Genomic DNA, 22,979 nt, shown 5'->3' with positions numbered 1-22,979 from the left:
TTTATATAAAGTGCTGAAACAGAATCTCACGCAACACAGTTTCGGTTGTGAGTAATGGTACCACAAATATCAAGAAAGATACTTGCGAAGTTTTGGCGCGTACTGGAGACATGGGTGTGTGGAAACATGATGTGAAGAACGTTTGTTTTCCCAGTCAGTGGTTTGGTTGGTGAATGAAAAGATAGACCTGAAGTGTTCTTAGTGGTCCTGACTTAATGAACTGACTTTAGAGAAGAATAATCCTGCCAAAGAAATGTGATCCGGACAGTTCCAAGCAAATGAACCACAGAAGAAATGGTTCGCCTACAACGCGACGGCACTAACGATATGCGTGGTGCAGTTAATAACCCATCACTCGCGTGGTGACTTATTAAAAGGACTCAGTATTCTTGTATGTTTCTTTATCCACTGTGATAACTCCTTAAAACCAAGCCAGGAAGTTAAATAAAAATAACTAATTGTCTATTAATTCAAACTTCATACTCTTTTATTGCCATATATTAATTTGGGCTGTGTCCATCTTTCCGGACAACTGAAATGTATAACATCTTACGGAGTGGCATCAAAGTACGTTAATTATTCCATCATAAAGTGTGGGAAATAACGAAGACAAGAAAGCGAGAGCGAGCAACGTGCCCAGCAAAAACAGGTAGTGTGCAGCTTTCATATAAATACAATGAACCTAATACTGCGATGTTTAACGTTACAACCTTTTGATCTGAAGTCAGTAGTGCATCATAGATGTGAATGCTGGACATTAGATTACGATGGAGCTGCTGATTATTGATGTTTATGATCAAACTGATTATATTTTATTTAGAATCGGTGTAGGACCAGGTGTTACCTAACCCCAGCACTGTACATGCCTTGGTAATTACGCCCAATGCGGGTCATTAACTTCATTATTACGCTGATTTTCAAAAATAATACATGTTATTGTAAGCTTAGTTACTATTCTGTTTTTGAACATTTCCATTTTACGTTCTGATAGCTGAAAAACGTAGAAGCTATTTATCTCGTCGTCGCTCGGCAGGCACACACACCGCTGTCCTTACACTTTACTATCATTCTGTGAGACGATTTTCTCACCACGCGTCCAATTTTAACCCATATAAACTGGGTGTGGGTCAAAATGCGATTTTATTGCTGCGAAAAAGTGCATGTGGAGACTTGTTTGAACAGTTGCCACGCACTGCGCTGCTGTTCTTTAGTGACGAGGCACACTTTCATTTATCTGAGTGCGCTAATAAACAAGACACGCCGTGCTAGTGGGCTAACAAACCTGGACAACTTCACGAGAGGACCAGACAGCCCTTACGCATCCATTACGTGTAGCACTTTGGTGTGCAGTGTTGAGAATACACTAAACGTGAATTCTCGGAGAGTATTCAGCATGACTGAGGACTGTTTCTTGCCCCTTCTTGGACAAATTAATATTGTGGTTGCTTAGTTGCATGTAGCTTGGACGACGGCGCATACAGTGCGAACTGATTTGCGTGTTTTGCAGGGAAGTCCTCCGGGCGCCTCATCTGATCTTCCGTGGCAGTTGCCTCATCGAATTATACCCTTGTGACGTTTCTTAGGGGATTTCCAGAATCCATTCCGTACAGCGATCGTCCAAGGACTCTTGCACACTGGAAGGACAATATACTCTCAGCAGTAGCCCGCACATTCATCTCTATGCCAGCCAGATTCAAACGTAAAATCAAAATTCGAATAACTCAGTGTATTGACAATAAAGACATAATTTTCAAACACCTGTAATATTAATCTTCGCATTACCAACGTTTCTCAAGGAGGCGGGGGGACTTTATGCGCACCGTAAAAACTAAGAAAAAACAAAATGTTTTAATTGTTGTTGACATATATTAACAACATACTTTTTAAAGAGGTACTAATGTTTAAGTAGGGTCTAGAACTTCAAACTATCTTTTAACACACACATACACAAAAGTAAATACAAATTTCGTTAATTTCTCACAGCATACTTTTTAGAGAGATCTTTATGTCTCACAATGGTCCCTATACCAGAAGCTATGGAATCTCGTAGAATATTTCATTAAAAACACAAATATTTATTTCAAAATTTTAAAATACACTGACGGAAAAAACCAAACACCAAAAAATAATTTACGTAGAGTAATGAAATTTCGGGAATATATCTCGTCTCATGATGTTCGATATCAGCTCAAGTGGAGACAAACCCGGTAGTCAAGCATGCCAAGCAAGATGTCGGCACTCTGTACAGCATGTTTGGTTTCAACAGCGGTATGCAGGCGAGCGTTATCTTGTTGAAAGTCACCCCTGGAATGCCATTCATAAATGACAGCACAACGGGTCGAATCACCAGACTGACGTAGCATTTGGCAGTCAGTGTGCGTGGGGTAACCAGGACAGTGGTCCTGCTGTCATATGAAATCCAACCCCAGATCATACGCCCAGCTGTCTTCAAGAACAACGGTGGGCTGGCAGCGCTCAACTTTCAATTCCATGCAAAGATTCAAGAAAATTTCAAGAAGATCAGTTATTTGTATATACAGGGTGTAAATTTTAAGTTGGCAAACCAGAATAACTCGAAAAATACGCTTCACACGAAAGAATGTGTAGAATCCAAAGATGATTATTTTCGAGGGGGACATCTGTTGGTGCTAAAATTAGCCCGCCACCCCAGCCCCCTGGGGTTGGGACGGGAGGCAACTTCAAAATTTGAAATGGGAACCCCCTTTTTATTGCAGAATCAGATTGTACATAAAAAACTACGTACATTTTGTCTTCATTAATTGTTTTGATTCTTGGTAGTTGGCGCTCTAGTTCAAGAAAATTCATGTTCTCGTTTTTGTGTGGAAAATGGTTACAGATAAATAACAAATTGCTCTCTCTCTTACCTCACCCTATGTGAGGAGACGGAGGGTTTTTGTGTTAGCGAATCAAAATTTACGAGCTAAATAAGTATGTTTTATAGCTTAATACACAAGCAAGTGCTGTATCAACTTCGCCACAACAGACAGCCACGTCCACGACACAGCCTCCGTGCTATTCCACCGTCCCGAAGTTTCAGTGAACAACAAGAGGAATGGAACGAGCACTACGTTCATTTCGACGTTCAATGTGCTACACTTCAAGTGCAGTGTACTGTTAAACTTTCTCGTTTCACGTCAATGGGTGGTATAGGTGTTTACCAACTCCCTCAGAAGTTATTCTCGACTAGTAGAGTTGCTGGTTTTTGAAGAATTAGTTTCTGCCCTCACTAAGTAATACGAGGATCAGGTGCAGGTGGCTGCAGCTCGTTACATGTTATTTCGATTGTGGGGAAGGTCAGAACAGACATACCATCAATAGGTCACTGAACTTCAGTCTTTGACACGGCAGTGTAGTTTTCAATGTAGCTGTGGACGGCAAATGTAGTGAAACAATGGTTCGCGATGCAACTATGTACAATGTGCCAGATCCTACTTTGAAACAAGTGTTACAAGTTACTGAACATCAGGACTCATGTGATAGTGCCGTGGAAAACTTTGAGGTAGCTCTCATTTGCAGTGTAACACAGAGTGACAAACAGATACGGTCTTGCCACCAACCACCACACACAAACTAGCCACCGCCCCATGGATAGAGTAAACAAGCGTTAACGCATGTTTCTGCTGTGAAATCATGTCAAGACAAAATTTCCCCTCGTGGAACGTGACCTGGTTTGCTTCTGGAATGACAGCTCATGTGCAGTCTGTATACTTGCATCAGAAAAAGAACTCTACCCACGTTCGCTCTCATAAGTGTGAAGCACCTTCACATTCAGAGAATCTAGTTTTTTTCTATCCGGCTACCGGTACTAGTAATGATTAAATACAGGATGTGCCTTCACCCCGCCAAAATGCTGTGCAACGACAGTGAGATAAACTGTTTGTGACCTTAGTGAGTGTCAGAGGCTGTTCAGTTAGGCACTCACACTTCCGTTTCGTTGCTCAATCGTGCCACTTATGAACAGCTGGGCTCGGCACAGTTCAGAAAATCTTGCACGCGACTTACTGCGGGTAGCGGTCAGGGCATTCCGCTACTTGGTACGCGTTGTTTACCTGCCACATTCCAGTCTCACACCAAAACAAGGACATTTACAATTCTGCGTTCAGGTACCTGTGAAAATATTTTTGGATTTGATTCATTTCATTTGTTTGGTCTTCCTATTCACGACAATGTACTTCCTGTTTCTGCCTTCAGCCCAAAACGAAGTATTACTCAATTGACTGTGGTGTTACCTGATTTATTTTCTGAAGGACATTCTCTTCAGTCGTCGTTGGTCCCGTTCTTGCAGGATCTTTTTCTGCTCGCAGCTATGTCGGAGATTTGATGTTTTACAGGATTCCTGATATTCACGATATACTCGTGAACTCGTCGTGCGGGAAGGTCCCCCATTTCATCGTTACCTCGGAGACGCTGTGTCCCATCGTTAGTTCGCCGGCTGTAACACCACGTACAAACTCATTTAAATTTTGATAAACCTACCACTGTAGCAGCAGTAACCGATCTAGCAAATGCGCGAAATACTTGTTGTCTTATATAGGGATTGCGGACCGCAGCGTCGTATTCTCCATGTTTACATGTCTCTGTATTTGAGTACGCATGCCTATTCCAATGTTTTGGCGCTTCAGTGTATATTACGTGTTATATGAGAATTTTCACATGTAATGTATGTGGTATCTTAGAGCTAAAATAACCTACTAATTATAGTTAACAAATAAATAATAACAAAAAAACTGTCGTAACAATCGTCAGTCAAGAGGTTCTGACTTCAGGCATTCAAAGTACTAACTTCTTACTTCTTAGATCCCTGCCCGACTGTGTTTCTCTCTTGAGATGAATGTGAGCTACATGGTGCTACATAATGGTTAGGTAATTAATTGCGATAGTATGAAGCACGATAACATATAACATTGACACCAAAGGTCTTGAGAAAATACGAAGTGTTGGAGTAGACAAATTGTGGAGCAGAAATAAATGTGGCTATTAGTGTTCTGTATTGATTCGACTGTTCCTGCAGTAGCTATTACAATGACAGCCACCTTAAAAATATTACTTACTTAAAATATCAATATCATACCATTCATTTTTCATGTTTTAATGAAGGTGTTTCTCGTTCATTACAGCTGAGAGACAGCCCAAACATTCTGCGTCGCCTCACACAGACGCAGTGTACATATCTGCCACCTGCCAGATGTTATTTCGGCGGCCACAAATGCCGAGGAAGGCGCAGTAGGAACTCTCAGCCGCAGCTGCCAAGGCAAGTGGACTCCGTGCTCTGGGGAAACAGGTTAGTGCTTTCATAAGTAATAGTATACAATGACGAATAACTGCCACCCCAGTAGTTCGTAATTTAGTACAGAAGAATCACATCTACACCAACGGTCATTAAAGATGCGGGACTTTGACCTTGAAGGCGACATGCAATAAACGGCAAATTAGCTGAAGTGCACTATATGCTTCTACATGCAGATGGTTTGAATATCAGCGCTAACGCGCGACGTGGATAGGAATAACGCCACCTGCATATTGAATACAACTGAAGGATAAGCATGGTGTCTCTCATTCACAGACAGTATTTCCACGTTATTTGTTTCTGAGATCACAAAGATATGCCTCGTGTAGTATGTAGATATACCAGTACCTGCCGAATGTCGACGATCTCAAGGGCTCAGCATTTGTTTGCTGAGTACGGGCTTGGCGACCCCACGATTCCTGAGCTAAGGACTGGTAAGCGCCGCCAGTCCCCTGCCAGCGCAAACTCTGGGCACGCTTCAGCTACCACCGTGTGGCGCGGCGGTGGAACGTAGTGTGTTTCAGGGAATGGGGATCTTAGCTTCACTGCCCGGATCGTGAGGATGGAATAAACCTCTATAAACAACCCCTCACTCTCAAGGTGTGCTGCTCGCTGATGAGATGCATGGCTGTTGAGGTGGAACATTCGTCAGCGGGCAGCGTCTGGGGAAGCCGCCGCACCTCAGTCGTATAAGGCTTACTCAGGCATGCGGGGCTCTGTCTGAGTGGACCCTTATTTCCCTAGCTGCTCGTGGGACCGAAATGGAACCCTCTAAATCTTTTTTTCCTCTTCCCAGTGGGTAGGGTCTACAGCCTGGGAGTTCTCTCACCCATTCATCAAACAGAATGAGGGAGGCTAGTCCTCCTGATAATCAACTTTTTATCAGTAATGGGGCTCAAGGAGTCATGAATTCCAACGTCTTTGTAGTGATCAAGAGGAAGAGGGGGGGCGTCGTTTGAAAAAGTGTCTCCCTTCTATACCCACAAAGGCTTAGAAGGGCTGGCTGGCTATTGAACGGTTGTGAAATGGTTCCTTGCTTGTTGAGACTAACCAGGCAAAGCGGATGGAACTTCTTATGAAGTCACAGAAATTGGGTGAGTACGATATCATTGATGAGTTGCATAATTCCCCTAACTCCAGCCAAGGTGTGGTAACCTACAGTGATATTGTGGACATACATGTTGCTGAACTGAAACAAGAACGGGCACCACAGGGGATCATAGGTGTGGAACAAGGGATACGCTAGACCAATGGAGAGACTGAGGAGACTGCCACTTTTATTGTGACCTTCAATTCTCCAACGCTACTTGGACACATCATGGCAGGTTTACTCCGACTTAGGGTTCGATCCTATGCACCTAAGCCTGTGCGAGGCTTCCAATGCCAGCGTTTTGGCCATACAACGCTAAGTTGCAGAGGCGAAGCGACTTGTGGGAAGTGTGGAAAGGCAGCCCATGAAGTTCAGATGGACTATCCGTCTCCACCAGTCTGCATTAACTGCTCTGGGAGCCACCCAGTCTGGATCCGAGCCTGCCCTGTTTTTGCAGAGGAATGCAAAATTCAGGAAATCCAAGTGACCAAGCAGATCCCCTAAGCAGAAGCCAAAAAGGACTATCAGGCAATGAAACCCCTGTCTGCCACTTCTTATACTACAGAAACCTGTCATTAAGGTCGACGCTTCGACTCAAACGATGTCCAGTGTACCATTATCCACCACTAGCACCTATACTTGTACCTGCATGTGCCAAAGCCGAATGAAGACATAGCGATCCAGGCAGCTACAATGGAAGAAACCAGTAATGCTTCCGCAGGGCGCAGCCCAAAGGAACCCAAAAAGCAGAGTGTCTCTCAACGCCAACTCTTTTCAAAGAATTGTGACTCTCCCACCCCCCTTCCCCCTCATCCTTACCAGGAATGGGAGCGGAGAAAGGAACTCAACATTCGGGTCGAAAGCTGACCCAGGTGCCATCAGATGTCATTCTGGCATGTCTGACTGATGATGAGACCATCATGGATTCTGATGCCTCATCATCAGACAACGTCAACCCCACCACCCTGCCTCGCTCTACATGCGCCACACCATCTTGGAGCAAAGACAGGAGTAAATCAAGAACACAATGATGAAATGGCTCCCGCACTCCATTGTTATATCAATGGGCACAGGACTCATCTGGAGGAATTGACACTCCTTGTACAGGACAGACCCCTTTGCCTTTGCCTTCAAGAGACTCATTTTAACTAGACTAACACATCTGTACTTTACAGAAAAGAAGACCTTACTGGTGATAGGACAAAAGGTGGGGTTACAGTGTTCGTGAAGGACACCACTCCTCACCTATTTCCTTAACAAAAACACTACAAGCAGTTGCTGTTGGGATAGTAGCCCACGCTGACTTTACTGTGTGCTCCCTGTACCTACCACCTCATGAGCCTCTTGACAGTGGTGTCCTCACTCATCTCTCCCCCACCCATTCCTCGGATTAGGGGACTTCAATGCACAGAGTGCACTATGGAGTTCTCACACCACTTGAGGATCTACTGCACACAACAGATCTCATACTGTTGAATATGGGTCAAGTTACTGATTATAGCACCACTACAGGTTCGTCTACGGCCATAGACCTCTCCTTCTGCTCGCCTGCGCTTAGAGACACTGATCAGTGGGCAGTGGGCGATGACCTTTCTGGTAGTGACCATTTCCTTATCTGGATCCATCTGCCTGATGGAGAAGATCCTGAAAGAAAGCCATCGAGATGGTTGTTCAGAAAGGCTAACTGGATGCTTTAAAGGTAGTTAGCTGTTTTAGAGCAACGTGACGGCATCCAGGATTGGGTGGATCGCATTACAGTTATGATTCACCATGCCATTGATGCATCCATCCCAAAGTCAGCAGAAGAACCTAGGAAGTGACCTGTCCCTTAGTGGAACGATGAGTGGCGTTTTGCAATCACGAGGGCAGCAATGTGCAGATTTAGAAGATACCTTACAGATGAGAACCTTGCAAGCTATCGAATGGCGCATGCAAAGGCGAGGAGAATAATTCGGGAGAGCAAACACAGCTCTTGGCAAGAGTTCCTGAACTACATCAATAGGTCCACATCCACATGTAAAGTATGGGATGCCATTAGGAGGATCTCAAGGCACAACTCTCGCCTGCCAATAGCAGCTGTACGAATACACGGGTCTGTTGTAACATCGACAAGGAATATAGCTCAGACAATAGCTGAATCATATAAATCCATTATGGACGATTCCAGCCAGGATTACACTTCTGTCGATATCGAGAGTCACAGGAGAAGACCGATCTTGATTTCCGTTCCACCATCATGGAAGAATACAACCAGTCTATCTCTCTGTGGGAGCTGGATTCTCCAGTGTCACTTGCTTGTGATACGAACCCTGCAAGCGTCCTAATAACCTACAGTATGTTGCAACAGTTGGACTGACAGTCGAAGGAAGTCCTCCTTCAGCTCTCCAATAAAATTTGGATAACTGGCGACTTTCCCAACTCTTGGAAGGACTGTATTTTAATGACAATTTTAAAACCAGGAAAGGATCGGACACACCCTGGTAGTTATCTTAGTGTTAGCCTAATGAGCTGCATAGGAATGACACTGGAGCGTGTGATCAATCGGCTCCTAGTGTGGATTCTGGAAACCAGGTCCCTGCTCAGTCGCTCCCAGTGTGGGTTCAGGTGGTACCGCTCCACTCTCGATAACCTGACCCTACTCGAAGCTGCAATTGAGCAAGCTTTCCTTCGTAAGCAACACCTTATCGTGGTTTTCTTCGATTTGGAAAAAGCCTACGACTCTACCTGGTGGCATAATATTTTGTCGCAGCTTCATTAGTGTGGATTCCGTGGATGTCTACCTACCTTCATGCCGTCCTTTCTCTCGGACAGATATTTTAGATACAGGGTTGGCAATGTCCTGTTTGAGCGTTTTAAGCAGGTGAATGGTGTCCCTCAAGGGACTGTTTTAAGTGTCACCGCTCTCGCCATCATAATCAATAGTATTACAACCACAGTGCGACGTCCAGTACTATCTTTCTCGTTTGTGGACGACTTCTCCATCTTCTGTGCATCCTCCAACCTCACCACGGCTACTCGGCAATTGCAACTGACGATCAGGCGGTTGGAGGAAGGGTCTTGCACCACAAGTTTTAAATTCTCATTAGAGAAAACGGATTGTGCTGATTTTAATCGTTCGCGCGGTCTCTTTAATTTCTCCCTTTTTAAAACTGGGGGTCGCCGTTCTCACTTTTAAGGGAAAGGTGAAGTATATGCGTCGTACCTTTGATGAGAAGTTAACATGGTTGCCGCACCTTAAAGAACTGAAACGGAGAGGTCTCAAGGGCTTAAACATCCTTAAAAGTGTCAGTCATAGGCCTTCGTTAGCCGACAGAGCGCGTCTGCTCCAACTCTATAAGGGCTTTGTGCCATCCTGGCTTGAATACGGATGCCAGGTTTATGAGTTAGCGAGGCTTTCATACCTTAAAATACTGGATGCAGTTCACCACGAGGGTATTAGGCTGTCAACAGGTGCCTATAGCACGAGCCCTGTTGTTAGTTTGTGTGCGGAGCCTGGAGAGCCTCCGCTGTCTATTCGACGTCTCCTTCTCGTGGTACGCCAAGAATGTAGGGCACTGTCCGTTCCTACATCGGCAGCATCCAGATACGTTGTTCAGCCGCCACTGGAAGGGCTGTTCGATCATCGACCACAAGGAACACGGCCATTTGGGATCCGTGCAAGGGAGAGCCTTGAGTTTTACAGGTGGAGTGCATTCAGGTCCAAAGCCAGGGGTGGTGTAGGCTCTCCCCCTGACTACTAGCGAGGCCCTGATTGCTTTTAGAACTGACTGCTTACAAGAAGCATTGTAAGCAGGCCGTATTTTTAAAATTAAAACTTAATGATATTTTACGTAGCCACCCAGATTTTATTACCATCTATGCGAATAGTTCTAAGCAGGGAGATGTTTTCGGTTGTTCCGTCGTGTTCCACGACATTGTCCTCATGATAGGGCTCCAAGAGCAGTTTTCAGTTTATTATGCGAAACTGTTTGCTATCCTGAGGGCAATGGAGACGGCGTCGTGAGAAAAAGTTTATAGTCTGCTTCGACTCTCAACGAGCCCTTCTCGCTGTTGGACAGATATACCCAGCAGGTCGAATGGTGCAACAAGTGCAGGACGCTCTCCTTCTCTTGCGAAGGCAAAACAAGGAAGTTATTTTTCGCTGGATTTGAGAGAAACGAACTCGCTGATGCTGCTGCTAAGAATGCTTGCTCCCTTCCTCCTCCTGTCCGCTGTTCAGTCCCTCTGCGGGCTGTCGCTTCATTTGTGACCAGGATGGCCACATGTTGGTGGGAGTCCCAGTGGCTGGAAGTGAGGAACAATAATCTATGTTCCATCAAGACTTCCGCTCGCGACGGTGTGAAGAAGCAGCCCTTACTCGACTCAGAGTAGGACGTTGTCGATTGACACATGGCTTGCTCTTACGTCGGGCGGAGCCCCCAGTATGTGAGAGATGAGCGGCACAGCTGACAGTACGACGTACTTTAACTGAGTGTGTTTTATATGACAAACTGAGGGTTGAACTGGGTCTTCCCTCTATTTTAGCTGATTACGAGGCTTAAAATTTTGCGTGGTGTCCGGTTTTCTTCCCAAAATACCTAGTGTGAGATCTTAATGTGTAATAAAGTGCTTGGGTCGTCATCCAGTCACATTTATTTGCCCCTTTTTTAACAGCATCTTTCCAGGTATTTTCTCCGTGATTTTATTTCGTTATCCCGCTGTGTGTCGCTGGGGTTTTATTACGGGATTTTCTGAACCTCACCCTTTTGGGATTGCTTTAAATTTCCCGTAGCGGGTTTAAACGTAGTTTTCCAGGTTATTTATCTCCTTCCATAGATTATGAAAATCTTCTTCGGTATAACATTAACGCAAAGGTGCTGATGACCTAGATGTTTAGGGTCCTCCGCCATTAATCGTCATCATCATCATCACCGAATGTTGACAGCATCAGAATCTTGGTTTATCAAGACTGCATCCTATTGTTCCAGGATACTGCTGTTTGCATTAATCGCAGTCCTTCGACTCTCATGAGTCTATGGAACTGATACGTTCATATCCGACGTCATGCGGGGTATCCTCGACAGTAGTAGGACGCTGCAGTTTCGGGGAGCAGATAGATAGACTGGGAAAACCCAGGTGCACTGGAGAGGAACGTGACGTTCTAGCCACCATGATGGAAACGAGAGACTACCGTACTTACTAAAGAGACCAATATCCCGTAAAACCTGATCACATAATTAAACACACTTACAGAAGCAGACAAGGAGTTTCTGATTAATGAATTACCTAAGTGTTGAAAATAATATAAAATTTAAAAAGTAATACTCATATATTATCAACGTCTTGGCTGAAATGGATGAACTATGTCTCAATGGATAGAGTCTGATGAGTTCGTTCAGAGGGTATCAGAAGAATACAAGATAATTTAAACTATATGACAGACTATGTATTCTATACTACTAAAGCTCAGTTTTACACAAAATAAGTAATAAAGTGACGAAAATAGTCGCAACGTAATAAATTAGGCTACTTTGCTTTTCTGTAAGTGTATTAACTCCTATATATTTATAATTTTCACATAGTAAAACATCGTAAAACAGTGATAAAAGTGGTATTACTGTAATTTATGAGAAATCTAAAAGACTCAACAGAAAGCGAAGTACATTATCTTAAAGGTGATAGAAATTAAGTTTAGTCTGGCATGTCATATGTATATGTGTAATATATGATATGTGTTTGGTAAAATGCATGAGGAACCTTGCACGAGATCTTTTGGAACGACGCTCTAAGGGCTTGGTCAGGAACAGTCCTTCTGGAGATCTGTAGCAGTGGAGGCGTATTTATAAATCAGTAGTGAGTAAGTCACGATCTGCATGTGTTTGTAATCTTCCGAGTAAAAATTTGTAAACTTGTTAAATTATCAGCGCAGTGATGGCGGAAGACGTAGAAATTTTTTTAGGAACAGATCATGCGCATTTACAATATTCTCGCGAGTTAGACAGTATTTCGAACTTGCAATAATTCTTGCAAGTTGGTCATACTCAAATTAGCATATTTTTTGAATCTGTAAGCATTTTCAAGTTGTAAGAATACTTGCAAGTTGGGCAGACGCAACACAGAATATTTCCATGAGTTAGCGAGTTTTTGGAAGTGTAATAGTATTGGCACATACGATAGACTTTGTACGAAATGGACTTAAAATTAGTTCATGAAGTTTAGCTATTGCAGAGCTTATAACATGCAGCACCAGTGGGAGGACTTTAAAAAAGCTTTGATAGTTTACTGGGAGTATATGCTAGCTAATGTGGAGAACGGTTTTGTTAATTTTTTGTAAGAATCATTTGTCCTACCGCTGTGATAATTCAACACAAAGGATAATCATTAAACTATACTTATGCTAAGCCAAACCCAATGTAAGTTGAGAATATTGCTTGAATTTTTGCCATCATAAATTTAAATCCTGTCTGCATTTACGATATATATAATCTATAGAACGGGTAGTATGAAGACTGAAAGTGTGTTGCGACAAACGAAGCGATAATGTTGAGAAAATAAAATCATTCTACAGGAAGCCGAACACAGTGCAATAGAGGCTCTCTAATGGGGACTGCTGCCTAATGTGCGATGGAAATTAAGTGAAAAATTTCTGAAAAACCTATCTGATTCTATTCGTGAACTCAGTATGCTGGAAGAAACAGGTATAGTGATTAATGTCTCAATAGGAAGACTGTATCCTCTACAGATGTGAATTTCCATCGCTGTAGACTGTTAGGTCAAATGTGAAGGGGAGTGTAGCCAGCTACAGTGTAAGAAATGTGGGAAAGTAGAAGACCAGGAGTTGGACTACAGGAGTAAGGGATATAATTGTAGAATACGAAATGCAAATAATCAACTGTTAAATGTGATGGCAACTTGCAGAGTTATTGTGTGTGATAGAAACACTATAGAAGAATGATGATCTGGTTTCTTAACAGTGTTTCACAGGCAGAAGCGTGTAGGTGAAACAAATGGTGAACAAGTAGTGCTGATAAACGTAGATAATTTTGATGCCGAGGCCTCAAAGCTCTCTAAAGATTATTGATTGCCGATTTGGATGTTCTAGACAAGAATGATCTAGGCAGGATAAGTTCAAACTCCATCCACGGGCAAGCCACTGATATAAATGCCACAATGCACACAAGTGATAGATTTTGAATGATTGGAAAAAGTAGCAATCGAAAAATAATTTGTGGAATTGAGGGAGCTTTTTAATCCTTGCATCCATTAGCAACAACTCTCGCGAAGCATAGGATTCCAGTCTAAACCCAGTCACCTGTGCGTCAAAAGCCATACAGGTTACCCCACCTATAGCTAGTAATGGAAGGGTTGTTCACCAGCAATCACCGAGGAAAGCACAAGTCCATAGGGTACACCATTCGTAAGAGTGTCTAAGATGTCTTCAGATAGAAAAGGAAATATCACTTCTCCTTTTATTACAGGTTCCTCAATGCATGTACGATTACAGACAGATATCCAGCACCAAGTACTATGGAAAACATAGGGTACTTGGCGCAATGTAAATATTTTTCCACATGGATATTATCAAGTAGATGTAATGCAGGAGAAAACTGTATTTATAATTCCTTTGGGTCATTCTCAGTATCGGTGAAAGCCATTTGATTCAGAAAATGATCAGTCGCGTTTCAGTGAGTGTTGGATGGATGAGGCGATAGAAGTGTTGTCTTCAAAGTTGAGTTCGAACCGGTATTCTGCCGATTTTGATCCAATGTTGCTGTTACAGGTCGCAGCTGTATCTTATACATGTCACATCTTGCATGTCACCAAACCACATGTATATTCTCATAGTACATTGTACGTGCACAATAATTACAATTCAGCTAACTGGTATTCCTCTTGTCATTGTATTTTTAATGCCCAGGGATGTTATTTTTGTATGTGGGCTACAGTCATGGCACAGTTAGTTCTTAATACCTTGTCTTTATGTGAGTAGTGTAGAGTACATCTAAGTTTTTCATGAGAAGTACGGAATACGAATCACTATCAGATTTTCAATTTTAGTGATTGCTATGATTTGAATAGGAGTAACTTAAGGTCAGGAAACACGGTGTGATAAACGTGTACAGCGACAGTGTTACGCACCATAAGACCCAAATGGTTAGTAACAGAAACAGTGAGGTGAGAAAACGAGAACGAATTTAACTGACTTTACTAGTATGCAGCAGGGAATCATGCTGACTACAAGTGGACACTATTTTCAGTATTTATATGGGTACCCATAGGGATGGATTTAATATGAAAGATTCTTCACTTGACTATTAAAGTTATTTTTGGGTCAAAAATGTGCTTATCTTCGATGAACTCCATATTAAGTTAACGAATACATTCTGTGTCGCTAAGGGAGTAAGTGAAATTCTATAGAATATCCGACTCTGACCTTCACAAACATTTTTCTAGTCACAAAATTCCTTAGATGATGAAATTGAGGGAATCCAGAAGCGATAAATCTGTCGAACAAGAGGCGTTTCACCCTATACATTCTTCGAATTTCACGCTGCCTAAACATATTATTTTCTTACACTTATTCCTGAAAGCTTCCATAACTAGCTGGTGACAGCGAGGCTGCTGGAAGCTATGGGTAAGGAATCATGATTAGGAAAATGTTGGGGGGAATGTTGGTTGAAAAAGGATCTACGATACATATGCTGGGAATAACTGATATCTGGCATGTAGTAACTAGGAGATACATACCCGCTCAGATAATTTAGTGCATTAACGCAACATTCAGGGATTCGGGGAGGTGACCCTGGCTCAGATGGGCTTCTGCTATCGGATTAACTATGAGCGCTCTTTGGCCAGCCACCCTAGAGGTGGCTTTCCACATCCATCTGTGTAAATGTTGAGCTGTAGCCTCCATCCTGAGTCAGATACCTGCTACGTAAGCATTCAGAAGAATGTTCTCGCACTTAAACATGAGCTGTGCACTAGATGCAGACAGATCTGGCACGCAGATTCTGTCCCATAGGGAGTTATGCGGTCAGGAAGTCAATCTGGTCACCAGCAGTCACTAAGATTGCTTCAGTGCATATAACGATGTCGATACTGAAGGGGACTGATAAAACGCAAAAGTGAAAAAGAAGAACTAGGAGTTACATAATATTTCAGTTCTGTGGGAAGAGAATGAGTTGGAGCCTTCACTTCCTATGGGATGCGTGTGCTACATTAAATTTAATAAGATGGGTTGCTCACTGGGTTCACTTTATACGCTCTAAGGTTATTAAACCTGAACTCGAAAAAGTCTGTTAAGTGTTGGGATACGAAAGATAAGTTGAATGTGAGGATACAACAAGGGCACTAAACGAGACTTGCCAAGGATCGGTTATAGAAAGAGGCTGACCTTCATAAATTGTCCTATACATAATATTCTTATTTATTTCCAGACTGCAATTGCGACACATACCACTCATCAGCAGTATCAGCACTGCAGAGTCCGTTTACCTCGGGTGTATACTGTTCCAACACGTTATTTTTCATGCAACGTATAAGTTACATATACTCTTTTCAGCACATTCCAAAGACCTTTGTCAATAACTTACTCACTGAAGCGGCGAGTGAAAATTTGGCGTAGTGGATAACGCACCTGCCTAATAAGCAGGAGACCCGGATTCGATTCCTGACCTTGGTACAAATTTTTACTTGCCTCTTCAGTCTGTATACGCAAAATCATAACTCTTTGAGACCAGAGAAGTCTCTGAAGTAGCGTCATTTCATTTATTAAACGTCAGGATATTTTGTCAAGTATGTGAACCTACATATTTAATCTAAAATATCTAGTTGGCAAAGTTTTTGAACAATGGTTGGGACTGCCAGGTACTGTGTTATGTCTCTAGCTGAATGGTTTTTTTATATTATTATTTTTTTTAGTTTTAAGTGTGAACTAAATGAAGACACTTTCATGTCAGTAACGTTCATATTTTCCATTTGAACTTATACACTCCTGAATGGTTGACTTTATAGCATTGTTGTAGGGAGTGGTGTGTGTTTTGATGCTTATTCCCAGCTTGAACTTTCGACATGAACATTTTATATTATCCGATAATTTCGTCAATATGGAAACACTGGTACCATTTGTGAACTATTAAACACTAGCCATTCGGTAAGAACTGAAGAAGGGAATTCAGTAGTAGTCAAGATAGTCCCTACTAAAAGAATAACTAAGTGTCCAACAAAAATAACAGCATTTGTATAAAAGAAACAGCCAACCAGCTAATGTCTGTCCTAATGAAAAACCCCAAATAATATTGAACATTCACTTGACGGAAGGAAAAAACGTTTCGCCCCATGGTAGCACAAATGCAAATAAATTGTAGTCACTACCAAATATCCATAAAGAGACAAACCCTGTCATTCCAGTTGTATAAACAGCCTTGCATTCTGACTAAAATATGTGATTTATATACTTATTCAGATGCTAACATCCTAGACCATTTAAAACATATTTTGATGGAAGAAATCAACGTGTACACCAACAGAACAGTTGGTGAGACCATGTACCCGCACATCATAATACAAATGCAATAGTTATGGACGAATTTCATTAATTCTAAAACTCCCACAATTATTCCAAGGTCTATGAACCATCCATGTACTAGAATCAGATTTAGTAATGGGAAATTACCTTGCTGGTACAATGGTTAATATTTTACTACACCATACAGATAACTATTTTCGTTATAACCATCTCAAATGGATTTAAAAAATTAAATATTTCTACAGATATGTAGATGAGATACTAACATTACAAGGCCAATCACAAAAATAAATAGATATATTCCACTGAATGGAATAAATTACTCAAAAATATTAACAATATGGAGACGATATATTGTTATTCACAACATGAAGAAGAGGCTCACTCAAAAGCACTGCTAAAATATTGAATTTTAGCCCAATATTCTTCTTCTGGAATAGAAAACACACACACACATTCCCACAAGATCAACTCACACATACATGGCGACTACCTCTGGGCGACAGAGCCTGGTTTAGCATGGGTCGGGTTCCGGTACTTACAGGCAGTGACCATGTCTGTGTGAGTTGTCCTTGTCTAAATATGTGTGTGTTTTCAGTTTCTGAAGAAGGTCTTCGTCTCAAAGCTCAGTATTCAGGCTCTTTTTTCATTGTGTCGATCTGCAACTCAATGCCTGCTATGTGTGGTGAGTAGCAAGCTATTCTTCCCATACTGTCATTGTTGGATCATTATTTTCATAGAAAAACGTATTTATAATCGATCATAAGCACAATGTTGTTGTTGTGGTCTTCCGTCCTGAGACTGGTTTGATACAGCTCTCCATGCTACTCTATCCTGTGCAAGCTTCTTCATCTCCCAGTACCTACTGCAGCGTACATCCTTCTGAATCTGCTTAGTGTATTCATCTCTTGGTCTCCCTCTACGATTTTTACCCTCCACGCTGCCCTCCAATACTAAATTGGTGATCCCTTGATGCTTCAGAACATGTCCTACCAACCGATCCCTTCTTCTAGTCAAGTTGTGCCACAAACTCCTATTCTCCCCAATTCTATCCAATAACTCCTCATTAGTTATGTGATCTACCCATCTAGTCTTCAGCTTTCTTCTGTAGCGCAACATTTGGAAAGCTTCTATTCTCTTCTTGTCCAAACTATTTATCGTCCATGTTTCACTTCCATACATGGCTACACTCCATACAAATACTTTCAGAAACGACTTCCTGACACTTAAATCTATACTCGATGTTAACAAATTTCTCCTCTTCAGAAACGCTTTCTTAGCCATTGCCAGTACACATTTTATATCCTCTCTACGTCGACCATCATCAGTTATAATGCTCCCCAAATAGCAAAACTCCTTTACTTCTACAAGTGTCTCATTTCCTAATCTAATTCCCTCAGCATCACCTGACTTAATTCGACTACATTCCATTATCCTCGTTGTGCTTTTGTTGATGTTCATCTTATATCCTCCTTTCAAGACACTATCCATTCCGTTCAACTGCTCTTCCAAGTCCTTTGCTGTCTCTGACAGAATTACAATGTCATCGGTGAACCTCAAAGTTTTTATTTCTTCTCCATGGATTCTAATACCTAGTCCGAATTTTTCTTTTGTTTCCTTTACTGCTTGCTCAATATACAGATTGAATAGCATCGGGGAGAGGCTACAACCCTGTCTCACTCCCTTCACAACCACTGCTTCCCCTTCATGTCCCTCGACTCTTATAACTGCCATCTGGTTTCTGTAGAAATTGTAAATAGCCTTTAACTCCCTGTATTTTACCCTGCCACTTTCAGAATTTGAAAGAGAGTATTCCAGTCAACATTGTCAAAAGCTTTCTCTAAGTCTACAAATGCTACAAACGTAGGTTTGAATTTCCTTAATATTTGTTCTAAGATAAGTCGTAGGGTCAGTATTGCCTCACGTGTTACGTTTCTAGGGAATCCAAACCGATCTTCCCCGAGGTCGGCTTCTACCAGTCTTTCCATTCGTCTGTAAAGAATTCGCGTTAGTATTTTGCAGCTGTGACTTATTAAACTGATAGTTCGGAAATTTGTCAACACCTGCTTTCTTTGGGATTGGAATTATTATATTCCTCTTGAAGTCTGAGGGAATTTTGCCGGCCGCATACATCTTGCTCACCAGATGGTAGAGGTTTGTAGGGACTGGCTCTCCCAAGGCTGTCAGTAGTCCCAATGGAATGTTGTCTACTCCCGGGGCTTTGTTTCGACTTAGGTCTTTCAGTACTCTGTCAAACCCTTCACGCAGTATCATATCTCCCATATCTTCTTCATCTACATACTCTTCCATTTCCGTAATATTGTCCTCAAGAACATCGTCCCTGTATAGACCCTCTATATACTCCTTCCACCTTTCTGCTTTCCCTTCTTTGCTTAGAACTGGGTTTCCATCCGAGCTCTTGATATTCATGCAAGTGGTTGTCTTTTCTCCAAAGGTCTCTTTAATTTTCCTGTAGGCAGTATCTATCTTACCCCTAGTGAGATAAGCTTCTACGTCCTTACATTTGTCCTCTAGCCATCCCTGCTTAGCCATTTTGCACTTCCTGTCGCTCTCATTTTTGACACGTTTGTATTCTTTTTTGCCAGTTTCACTTACTGCATTTTTGTACTTTCTCCTTTCATCAATTAAATTCAGTATCTCTTCTCTTACCCAAGGATTTCTACTAGCCCTCGTATTTTAATCTACAGTTCATAACCAATAGATTGTGGTCAGAGTCCACATCTGCGGCTGGAAATGTCTTACAATTTAAAATCTGGTTCCTAAATCTCTGACTTACCATTGAATAATCTATCTGAAACCTTCTAGCATCTCAAGGGGTCTTCCATGTATACAACCTTCTTTCATGATTCTTGTACAACCTTCTTTCATGATTCTTGAACCAAGTGTTAGCTATGATTATGTTATGCTCTGTGCAAAATTCTACTAGGCGGCTTCCTCTTACATTTCTTGGCCCCAATCCATATTCACCTACTACGTTCCCTTCTCTTCCTTTTCCTACTGTCGAATTCCAGTCACCCATGACTATTAAATTTTCGTCTCCCTTCACTACATGAATAATTTCTTTTATCTCCTCATACATTTCTTCAATTTCTTCATCATCTGCAGAGCTAATTGGCATTTAACTTGTACTACTGAAGTAGGCGTGGGCTTCGTGTCTATCGCGAACACAATAATGCGTTCACTATGCTCTTTGTAGTAGCTTAGCCGCACTCCTATTTTTTTATTCTTTATTAAACCTACCGCTGCATTACCCCTATTTGTTTTTGTATTTATAACCCTCTATTCACCTGACCAAAAGTCTTGTTCCTCCTGCCACCGAACTTCACTAATTCCCACTATATCTAACTTTAACCTATCCATTTCCCTTTTTAAATTTTCTAACCTACCTACCCCATTGAGGAAGATGACATTCCACGCTCCGATCAGTAGAACGCCAGTTTTCTTTCTCCTCATAACGACATCATCTTGAGCAGTCCCCGCCCGGAGATCCGAATGGGGGACTATTTTACCTCCGGAATATTTTATCCAAGAGGACGCCATCATCACTTAATCAAACGGTAAAGCTGCATGCCCTCGGGAAAAATTACGGCTGTAGTTTCCCCTTGCTTTCAGCCGTTCGCAGTACCAGCACAGCAAGGCCGTTTTGGTTAGTGTTACAAGGCTAGGTCAGTCAATCATCCAGACTGTTTGTTGCCCCTGCAACTACTGAAAAGGCTTCTGCCCCTCTTCAGGAACCACACGTTTGTCTGGCCTCTCAACAGATACCCCTCCGTTGTGGTTGCACCTACGGTACGGCTATCTGTATCATTGAGGCACGCAAGCCTCCCCAGCAACGGCAAGGTCCATGGTTCATGGGGGGATAAGCACCATAATAAAATAAAAAAATTAGATGTAACTTAAGTAGCAAAAAAAGCAGAAAACGATGGTTACGATCCCACTTCAGTCCATCAGGTTTATGTTAACAACTTATACGTACATGTAAATAAAATAAAAGACGAAATTACGCTAACACGAAAACGTGGTAACAAAAAATCTCTGTTCACTGTTATACCACAGTGGCAAAAAAGTTTCGGATGTAAGCTGAGTTGCTAAACTCGTATATGGGAGAAATGTTATATGAGTTTCGAATGTGCCAGAAGATATACGTTTTCTTGGCTTGTCTTGACGACTGCTGACACTACTCCTTCAAGTGGCAGCCATCGCTTCCATCTCTAAGGGATTTAGTGCGCCCTCTGCAGCTTTCCGCATTATGATCAAATATTTGGTCTTAACTTTCTGTTGGATTTACTTTCATTTATTTAGCTACTTCACCCAGAATGTTTAAATGTTTCAGGTTCTGTCTCTAATGTAACCTAGACTCCTTAAAGACACTCAAAACAATAAACTTTGCAATGTGCTCGATACGTGATTTTTATGAATAAATAATAATGCTTGTAATATTTAACAGACGTATTACAGCAAGGTCTGTCTCCTTAATTTTTTTAAATGGACATACGACGAAACAACCAAAATTTACCTACACATCATACTCAACAATTTATGAGTGATTCGAGAATTTTAGATTAATTCTCTGTGTAATGCAAGCAGCTGGCCTACTATAATTGGGGAACTTTTTCTTCACAGGTAACGAAGGTATATCGGAGTGCTAGACGATGTTGAAATGGCGAACAGAAGAGACATCTTACGATCTGCAACACCATACCACACCATCTGCAGGTTTTTCGGGCTGACACCATTCACAGTGGAGACTGGGAGGTGTGAACTACGCATGACCACTGCTGGTACGCTGTACGCATCTGTTGCTCTCGTCATGAGCCTGGGAATAACAGGGCTTACGGTAAATTAGTTGCAAGCTGTGAACACGAGAAAAAAGAATTCCATCACTTTTGTGTGGTTGGCAACCTACATGATGACACACTGCGCCTGCATGGTGATGGCGAACGCCGAAGACCTGTTTAGAAACCCCCACAAGTACCAGAGGATCTTTACTCTGTTGTCGTATCGGGACAGTGGCATCCTGGAATTGCCCCATTCCTCCAGCGCGGCGGGGAGGATCTCCTGCAAAGTGGTGTACACAGGGTTTCTCGCTCTACATGTAGCTGCTCTGACGTTGGAATATCTGTGGTACGGAATGAAATGGACATATATGTTATCATTGTTCTCCAGTGTATAATACCTACAGCTGTTTCCAGGTATGTGGGGTTGGTTCTTCTTCTGAGGAGTGACTTACGCCAGCTCAACCAGTGTCTGAGAGCTACAGCCCAAGTGAGATGCCAGCGGCGACCACTTGCAGATCGCTACCGCAAGCTGAGGAGAGTCTACTCCGCACTTTGCCACCTGTCTCAGGAGGTTCTTTCAGCGCTCCAGGTACTGCTAGTTTTATCCGTGATGACAGTGGTGTGTGGTATATCCTGGAATGCAGTTGCCGTAGTCTTAACACAGCAGCAGAAACATACAGTGGTGATGCAGATTTTGCTTATATCGTGGCAGTCGTCACAGGTGTTAATGGTGGCAGTGGCTTCGCACGCGCTGTCCAGGGAGGCGGCGCAGACAGCTCCTGTCCTGCGCCGGCTGCTCATGGGTTCGACTCTCCGTAGCGCAGAAACGGTGGAGCTGCGCCACTTTAACCACCTGGTCCGCAGCCAGACTCCCACTCATGAACTTTACGGCTTCGTTCCCTTGGATATGCGGATGTTGGTGGCGTCCTTGTCTTTCATCATAACTTGTACCGTGGTTCTGTTAACTTTCTGGGAAGTGTTCTGAAGAATAAAGAAAAGTACAGTAGTTCTGGTGAACATGGCCTGCTATGCACTAAAATTCTATAGCGTTTTTGGTATGATTATGAGCTTGTACAGTACACTCATATTACATTAATTTTCACCTGAACCGCAAATAGCTATTAAAAGTCTGTAGTATTGTAAATGGTATTACCTTCTTCTTGAAATTTTTTCTTTCTTAGCAGTGCACGACGAAGCCAAGGGCTACAGTGATGGACGGATTCAAGCCTGTTGTGCAGTTTATCCAGTTATAGTGTGGCTAGCTTCACTTAAAAC

The 22,979-nt window shown here is 42.3% G+C and overlaps 1 protein-coding gene across 1 annotated transcript in view; it reads right to left on the bottom strand.

The window, feature by feature from the left end:
* LOC124788378 (myrosinase 1-like) overlaps positions 1-21,942 on the bottom strand; it is a 128,270-nt gene extending 106,328 nt beyond the window's left edge. The window contains exons 1-2 of the mRNA XM_047255644.1: positions 21,833-21,942; positions 21,612-21,742 (exon numbers count right to left, since the gene is read on the bottom strand). Coding sequence (XP_047111600.1) covers positions 21,612-21,742; positions 21,833-21,942 — 241 coding nt within the window. The remainder of the gene's footprint in view (positions 1-21,611; positions 21,743-21,832) is intronic.
* Between the last annotated feature and the right edge of the window lie 1,037 nt (positions 21,943-22,979).

This window comes from Schistocerca piceifrons, chromosome 3 (genome assembly GCF_021461385.2).
Source record: "Schistocerca piceifrons isolate TAMUIC-IGC-003096 chromosome 3, iqSchPice1.1, whole genome shotgun sequence".
NCBI lineage: Eukaryota > Metazoa > Arthropoda > Insecta > Orthoptera > Acrididae > Schistocerca > Schistocerca piceifrons.
This window is presented reverse-complemented; position numbering and strand designations above follow the sequence as displayed.